General features: G+C 36.1%; 1 protein-coding gene across 11 annotated transcripts in view; it reads left to right on the top strand.

Moving 5' to 3' along the window:
• The window catches only part of TAB3 (TGF-beta activated kinase 1/MAP3K7 binding protein 3), a 46,286-nt gene extending 38,562 nt beyond the window's left edge, over positions 1-7,724 (top strand). For 10 of the 11 annotated variants that reach the window (XM_010571318.1, XM_010571321.1, XM_010571315.1 and 7 more), the window contains 2 exons: positions 761-844; positions 3,867-7,724. In XM_010571318.1, coding sequence (XP_010569620.1) covers positions 761-844; positions 3,867-4,015 — 233 coding nt within the window. In that variant the 3' untranslated portion in view covers positions 4,016-7,724. The remainder of the gene's footprint in view (positions 1-760; positions 845-3,866) is intronic. The other variant, XR_774597.1, reaches the window with a different exon arrangement.
• Positions 7,725-8,192: the final 468 nt, after the last annotated feature.

Raw genomic sequence — 8,192 nt, 5'->3', positions numbered from 1 at the left:
GGACTTGGCAGTGCTAGGTTAATGGTTGGACTTGATCTTAAAGGTCTTTTCCAACCTAAATGATTCTACGATTCTAATATATTATGTGCTTTAAATGTGGATACTTGGACTCTTTAAAGTTCAATTTTGATTATCAACTTCTCTCTAAAAGGTCTTTGTCAGTTGCGGCCTCATAAACTTGACTTGCTAATATTTCTGTTGGCCAAGTTAAATTACATTACCAAGAAAGTGGTGACTTAAAAGTGACTTTGTCAAGAGCAAATAAAAAAAAAAAATTCTCCTTAGTGAAGGTTCTTTATTTAAATTTTTAACTTTTTGCTGACAAGGGCTCTGAACAAGTAATACAAAACAGAACTACAGGTTGCAACCAAGAAGTTGGCAAACAGAAATCTACTTAGGTCTTTAAAAATCCTCTTTATGCAACAGAAACTTGACATAAGTACAGTCAAATAGATTAGAATATGCATAGTCCTCCTTTGTAGGACACGTTCTTGGTAAAAGAAAGACTTACATTTTCACATTTTTAAAGCAGTACAGAATGTTGAGCTGGAGTTGATTCTTCAGTATGGGATTAGCCTGCTAAAAAATACTAGAATCAACACAAAACTGAAAATATGTGACACGAGACTACTCAGGAAAAAGCTAATATATAATGTCATAATAAAAAGATGTAGAAAATCTGAAGACTCTGGATGTTCGTATCCCTGGCATAGGCATGTAAATAACCTTTGAGTTAATGCTTTCTTTTCTTTTCTGACAGGGAACTTTGATCCGAAAGCCACATGTAACTTCTATGATAACATAGAGCCTGGTCCTGTTGTGCCACCAAAGCCATATAAAAAGGGTAGGTCAATAAACAAGCATCAGGTTACCTAATCTGCATTGAGAAAGCTTTTTTTTTTCTCTTTCTTCTCCTGTTTTTTTAAAAACCCCTGTGATGACAGGAAGCAATTCTAATTATTATAACTTCTCTCTATAAACCAAACCAGAACATTTTATATAAATGCAGTAATCCTGTCTACAACTTGTTTTCCTCAGGCAAGTTGTTGCAAATGAATGTTCCGTTAATATGTTGTTTGTAAATACTGTCACTCACTGTTAGAAAAAGGGTTGAAAGTATACAAACTTTTGTGTTAACTTGAGCTGCCTAATTATTTTTTTTTAAATACTTCTAGGTTAAAAGCTCTATGTCAGGTTTGTTTATCTGTCTTCTAATACGTGTTGTTAGGATTTTATAGTTTAGTTGGGATCTTTTATGCAAGTTGAAATGGTCACAGCAGCTTTTTAAAATTTGCATTTATATTTTAATTATATTTTAACTTGATTGGTCACACTTACGTAGTTTCTGTGTGGAGCATGAATTTCACAGTAGTCCTGAAGTTTAAGCACAGGAAACGCTTCAGACATTGTAAGGACAAGGCAGAACACATTTCCTTGCATTGGTCTAAAGAGAAAACAGTGTCCCACTTGTACAAGTTCATTACTGGTTTCTAAAATGTTTTGTGCTCATTATATAGTGTCTAGGATTCGTATCCAGCTTAGGACACTCAAGTTTTTATGTAAGCCCAGTAGCGATGTACTTAGTCTGGCTTTTTGCCCAGCGGAGGTTCAGTCCATACATCCCAGAGTGACTCAGCTCACCCTAAGCAGACTCCTAGGGGCAGTGGAGCTCAGCAGCTCTGAACTCCACTACGTTTAGGGGTCACATTGGAGCAGAATCCTACCTTTTGTCTCAGGTATTTTTGAATCTTTGGGTTTTGTTTTTACTTCCTGAAGTCTTTTAAAAGAACGGTTTCAAATGTTAGTGGAAGTTTTTAAACGCTTTGTGTCTTTCTGCTGAAATAGTCAGTCTGGGATCCTGTGCTCTGATACAGACAAAACAGTGGTCTTGTCTCTGAAAATGTTAACGTGTGATAAGATTTATAATATTGTGTCTCCTCTTACTGTAACTAGCATGTACTAAACTTGTTAGTGGAAAAGAAGTCACTGCTCTGAATCAGTAATCATATAGTCTGCTTGAAAATCCAGATTTTGTAAATAAGTTCTAGTTGCTGATAAGCGCTTCGCAAAGGTTTTTGCAGTTGAATATTGAATTCACATAAGGAAATTTTTCCCCCTCTTTTGAAACAAGTATTTTACCCTTCAGTAGAATAAAATGGTTAGTATGTGGAAATTTAAAAGAAAGAGATGATTCTATGAAAAGAAGGCCCAGAACTGCTGCTCGTGGTTCAAAAAAAAAACAATAACAAACCAATACTGGGATGAGTTCCCTGCATAGGTGGTGGTGTCCGGGAAAGACAGTAGCAGCAGGTGAGCAGTGGCATAAAAGCAGCTGCCTGAATTCATCTTAAATTGCAGTTCATGTGGTTGATTTAAGGGACTGCTACTTTGTGATGCTTGAGGAGATCCTCTTAATTACACTAGGCTATTTGATTTATTATTTCAAAGCAAAATAATGTGCAAAACTTGCATTAAATAAGTGATTTTATTTGGCAATTGCAAAGATAGTGTCTTGTAAGGATTTGTACGACTTTTATGACTAGCTTCCCAGTTTTGTCTGTCAACTTATTAGAGATCAGTTTTAGGGCTGGTATACTGTATTCTGAGCTTGGCTTCTAACATAGAGTCATCAAAATAAATTTTTTTTTTCTTTAAAAATTCCATTTCCTTAATATTCAGCTGTTGAAGGTGTGGGCAGATAGACAGGTATGGGCAGAGAAGGGTCTGCTGTGCGCTGCCATCTGGCTAGTCAACATGAATGCAGCCTAGTGCCCACACTACTTGTTTGCTTAGAAGGAATTTGTTGAGGCCAAGCGCTGTTAATGTGACTATGCAACTTCTGGACTGGAGAGGGTTTACGTCTGAGCAAGGAGGTTACTTTTATTTTCTTTAAGTATGTCTCTGAAGACAAACCTAAGTACTATTTGCACCAACTTTGTCATCAGCCATCTGCTAGAGTTCTTAGCAGATGACAGTATGTGCACTTTGAATTACAAATTACAGTCCTTTTTTACAACTTAAGTTCTCTTTTAATTAAGCTCTTGTACAGATGTTTGTTTAGCAGATGGGTGTCTTAACCTTATGTTCTAGGTATGTGTGCTAATGTTGTTTTGAATACCAGCATTTTGTAAAATGTTGTGTTTCCACATCCTAGGAGTATTTGTCACTTTTAGTGACAAAGCTGAGTCTTTCCGTGGGTTAATACCTAATGTATGATTTGCATACGTACTGATTTTATGAATGAAAACAGATTTAAGTGCTGTTTCACATACACACATCCCTCTGCAAAGCCATGAGGAGGAAAAACAATCATCTTGTTTTGAAACACGCCTACCCTTTTATTTTTTATGTTGTATTTTCTTCAGCCTGGATAAATGCTAGAAAAAGATGCAGAAGATGTATCATCTGTCAGACTGTTTGAAGGAACTAAGTTAGAAGTAGTCTCTTACTTCAGGTAAAGTAGGGTTATTGGAATTTAGGATTTGGTAATAGCCTGCTGTACATAAACCTATGCCATCATTCCTTAACAGGATGGTGTTGCAGTGCCAGTAACAAACTTTTCAGTGTGTTTTAAGGTATTAAACCTTTAGCAGTATCAGTGACCTAACAGTGGTGACTGCTTTTTTTGTTTTTAATGTGATATGGTTAACTGACTGTTTACAGAAGTGAAATGCTTTAAATATGCAGATTTCACAAACTGAATTAGAAGTGCTTTAGCAGAACACCTTTAATGTTACCTAAGCGGAAAGGTTTCCATGTTCATTTTAAGATAGAATGTTTAATGAGGTGACAAACCAGTAGTACGATCTTGCCTATCATCATTCTCTTCTGAAAAAGAAAAAATGTTTTCCTTTGGCTTTTTTTAGAGCATCAAACCAGCTCCAAACAGACTCCACGGACTCAGCCAAGAGATGAAGACTTTGAAGGGGCTCCATGGAATTGTGATAGCTGCACCTTTCTAAATCACCCAGCACTAAATCGCTGTGAGCAGTGTGAAATGCCACGATACACCTGAAAAATCAGGAAGGGGCTGCACTGGGTTGAAAACAGGCTCTCAAGCCGACAGCTGTAGGAGGAGGAAACATGGGGAACCTTTCAGTCCATCTGCCCAGCCTTTGCCAGTCAACAATCTTCATATTGCAAGGGGTGGGAGTAATGTGTTAAGATGTTTCTGCTTGTGCTACACTAAAAATAAATAAATTAAGGGTGAAATTCTTTCTTATCCCATTGCAGTGAGCAAAGCAGAAAATGAAACCTGAAAATGTAAAAGGATTAATTTTGGGAAGAATGTATACAGGAGAGCAAGTAACTACTGGTGTTTAGTCCTGTGGTTATAGTTACTGCTTAGTGGCTCTAAAAAAAAAAAAAAATAAAATACTGTTTTTTTTTTAAAAAATATAGGACTCTTAGTAATGGTGTGAAATGTTACACTTAACCAGAAAAACTGAAGAGCCAGAGCTGACTTAACCTGGCCACAGCTAGCTGGAAAACAAAGGCTCCCTGTGCTTCTAGATTGTAAGCTACTGAAAAAGAAGACAGGTAAATGCAATGATAAATTTTGCAATGTATAAAAAACAAGGAGAAGGGTATTTGTAATTGCTGCTTTTTTTCAGGGTAACTTATGTCTACAAAAAATTGCTGTTTGAAATAGTAACCTAAGGTGACTAAATGAGATACCGTATGAGTGTTACAGAGAGTTTAATCAGAGGTAATTTTTTTACAATCCCTTTTGCTTGTACAGTGCTCACCTGGCTGTGTCAACACGGTAATAAACTAAGAATGAATTCTGCCGTATTACAGATGAAAATACTGCTGCATGCTTTCATTAGGCCATTGTGTTTCAAAGCTAAAAGTATGCTTTTATATACAACAATCTTCTAAGCCTGTGCTGTGTAGCAGCACAGTGACATATGCCAAACACAGACTACTCCAAATTCGGTTTGGAAGACTTGAGCTCAGCCATGGTTGTGTATGAGAAGAGTTTGTACCCAGTTCCTTAGGCCTTTTCAGCTTCCAATTTGTGAAGAATTCATGATGTTTACAGCACAGAAGGTACTTTGTGCCCCAGCTCAAAGTTAGCTGAAAAATAATTAATCAATTAGCTCTTCAGTAAAGGTTTATTTGCACATTGTTAATAAACCAGCCTGTATAAAATAGCAGATGCCAGATCCTGAAAAAGTACACACTGCATTCTTTTTATTTTGGTCAGGAAATATTTGCCGTAGGTTGAAGAACACAAGACTTGCAACTGAAGATCATACTGGTACTTTTATGCATATGATATACTGTATTATAAAGGTGATGTTCAGTTTGTTTGGATGCTTCAGGTTGCTGTAATAAAGCACTCAATACTAGTGAAATCGAACTTGGGTTTGGGCAGCTGAATGATTATGTTACACAACTGTGCGACTGGGTAGGATGTTCTGGTGTACTGGTCAGAAGCTGATACAGTGCATTTCAGTTTTTATGGTATAACTTTGTCAAGATTCAGAAACGCAACCAAGCACGTCAGCTGAGTTATGGTAATTGACTTTGCAACTGTGAGGCAAAATGTGCTAGCTAAACCTTACCAGAAGAGATTTAAACTACTTCATTTTAAATTGTTCTTAGCTCATGGCAGCCACATCCATATGGTCAATTACCGCAATTCACTTGATGTGTGATAACATGTTAAACTGTGGTAGAACAATCATGTGTCTGAATCCTTATTTAAAATAAAGCAGCGTTTGTAAGGGGTGGGTGGAGGAAAACTCATCTTGTCTGCATTGCTCAATCTGGTGTCTTCTCTCCCTGCAGTTTATAAAGATAACAGTGAAAATCAAACTGTGATCTTAAATGGGGAACCAATATTTTATCTGGCATTTTTCAATATGTTCTTGCACTAATTAAATCTTCAGCATAATTTTAAATAAGCTAAGAGATCTCCAGCAATCAGTGTGTACCACTGGTGAGCCAAACAAAGTCAAAGGCATCAGAGCTAGTTTTCCTTCCTTCCTTCCTTGTGATTTATATTATTATGTGGGGAGCTCATCACATGTGGAAAAGGGGTAAAAAAATTAGTGTCAAATGAGGTTAGAAGGCAAATATTAATTTTGTTCATGTAAGTGGACAGTTTGACAAAACTGAGGTAACTGGAAAACAGATGAGCAGAAGCATTGTACCTAGGATAAGCAGTACTGCTGCTGCTATCAGCCGTATAATGAATTACTCAAAACAATACCAGTAACTTCATGACTTTTCTGTAATGATGCCTTTGCCTTTGTATTATTTCAATTTTCTGTTTATTCGTACTTCTGCTGAAGTTCTAGAAGCATTTGTTTTTGCTGGAATTACAAAATGATAGCAACTGAAATGACAGCAAATGAGAGTAGGTGTGACATGCATCAATACAGTTGTGCCATTTTCAGACAGAATAGATGCTACTTTTGAAGGGGGGGGGGGGGGGGCAGGGAATGCATGCAGTCCAATAATTCCCTGAACTGTAATAACCATAAACGGAGACTTGCTAATCTTAGTCATAGCTTCACCAGAGGAAGTGAAGGAAGCCTGCCGTGACAGCAAGATACTTTCTGGAAGACTGAGTGCCGTTAAATTGCAAATTAATTCCTTTGTACCAATAATTTTACTCCAGTTTTTCAATTACTCTCATTTGTTGCTTGTACAAAAAAAGAAACAACCAACCCTTCTGTTATATTCTTTTACGTGTAAATGCTCATACTCAAACATTAATAGTAAAGACTTTACATGGTGCTTGAATATTTCTAGTTTGTTAGAATGTAAATTGTATTTTGAATATTGGAAGATCCATTTTCCTTCTGAAAGCAGGTGACGCCATTCACACCCCAACTGAATTGTAAATTATGCCAAAAAGATTGGTTGATGTAATATTTATTGAATGCACATAAAACCCTAATGTCAGTTGGCATACAAAATGCACTGTATTGTATAAAACTTTTGTGTGTGCGTGTGTGTGTGTGTGAATGGTGGGATGCTGATGCCATTGTGTTGAGTTAATGCACTACCTGTGTTTTCTTTTTTTTTTTTCCTTAACAACTGAGCTTTCCCTCAACCATGCTACTAGAGTGGTAGAGTTTGTAACTGACTTGGACATTCAGATATCCAAAATGATTTCGCTGTTCATTGAAATTTTATAAAGCTTATTTTGTATTTACTGTGCTATTAAGATGAATTCCCTTTACTTATAGAATACTACTGTAGTTCTTTAAAAGTTTATTTAGAGTGGGGCTTGTGGAAAATGATTCAGAATATAGTAAACCAAAAGAAATCCTGAACTTTGGATCTACTTTTAATTTGATGTAATTATTAGTCTTGTTTGGGTGAAGAGGAAAGGGGTGGGAAGTCAAGCAAAAGGAAGTACCTTGTAAAATGTAGTCTTAGATCAGATTGAATTGTGTATCTGTGTGTCTGTGGTATGTGTGTGTTTCCCTTGAAAAATGGGAGGTGTGGTGAAAAGGTGTAATAATTCTTAAAAGAGCTGGTCTCAGTACTTTCTGATTATGATATACTACTAAATCACATTTTTAAAAAAAAAAAAACTTTTCTTTCAGTTACTTTATCTGTCCCAGTTATACATCTCTCATTTCGATTTCTAAATACCTTTACATTTAATACTGATTGTAAAACCCCTTGAAACTGAAATAAATACTTGAGTTGAAATGGGGACAAAACAAAATAAAAACAATAAAGAATGTTTTTAAAAAGAATGTGAGAATATTAGATATGTTAAAAAGAAACTTGTCATCAGGATGATAGTTTTTGTTTTAAAATTCAGTGGTATACCCTAGAATGTGAAAATGACTATCCTGATGAGAAGTGGACAGTTGGACATAAACAATTCATCAGCTTGTTTGGTACCACAGAATTTACGTGCTCTGTACTACAGTGACTCTAAGTCCCGTAAAGAAAGAAGACATGCACAGATATCACATCTCATAGTCAGTACTGTCTCTATGTGCTGCTGCATTTGTTTTGTTTCAAAATGTCAATATTATATGAAGCTAGCCATGACTGAATTTTGCCAGATTTCTTCAGTTTGGGGCTTTCATTACTGTTTATGTCCATAAATATTAATGCGAATATTTTTCTTGGTTTTGAATAATCAGAAATCAATGGAGTTAATGCAATATTATAATCCTGCATTTTCAGTACCTTTGAAGCCGATTTTAAAAAAC

The sequence above is a fragment of the Haliaeetus leucocephalus genome, unplaced genomic scaffold, assembly GCF_000737465.1.
Source record: "Haliaeetus leucocephalus isolate CR32 unplaced genomic scaffold, Haliaeetus_leucocephalus-4.0 Scaffold317, whole genome shotgun sequence".
NCBI lineage: Eukaryota > Metazoa > Chordata > Aves > Accipitriformes > Accipitridae > Haliaeetus > Haliaeetus leucocephalus.
Note: the sequence above shows the minus strand (reverse complement) of the source record. Positions and strands in the feature narration are given on the sequence as shown.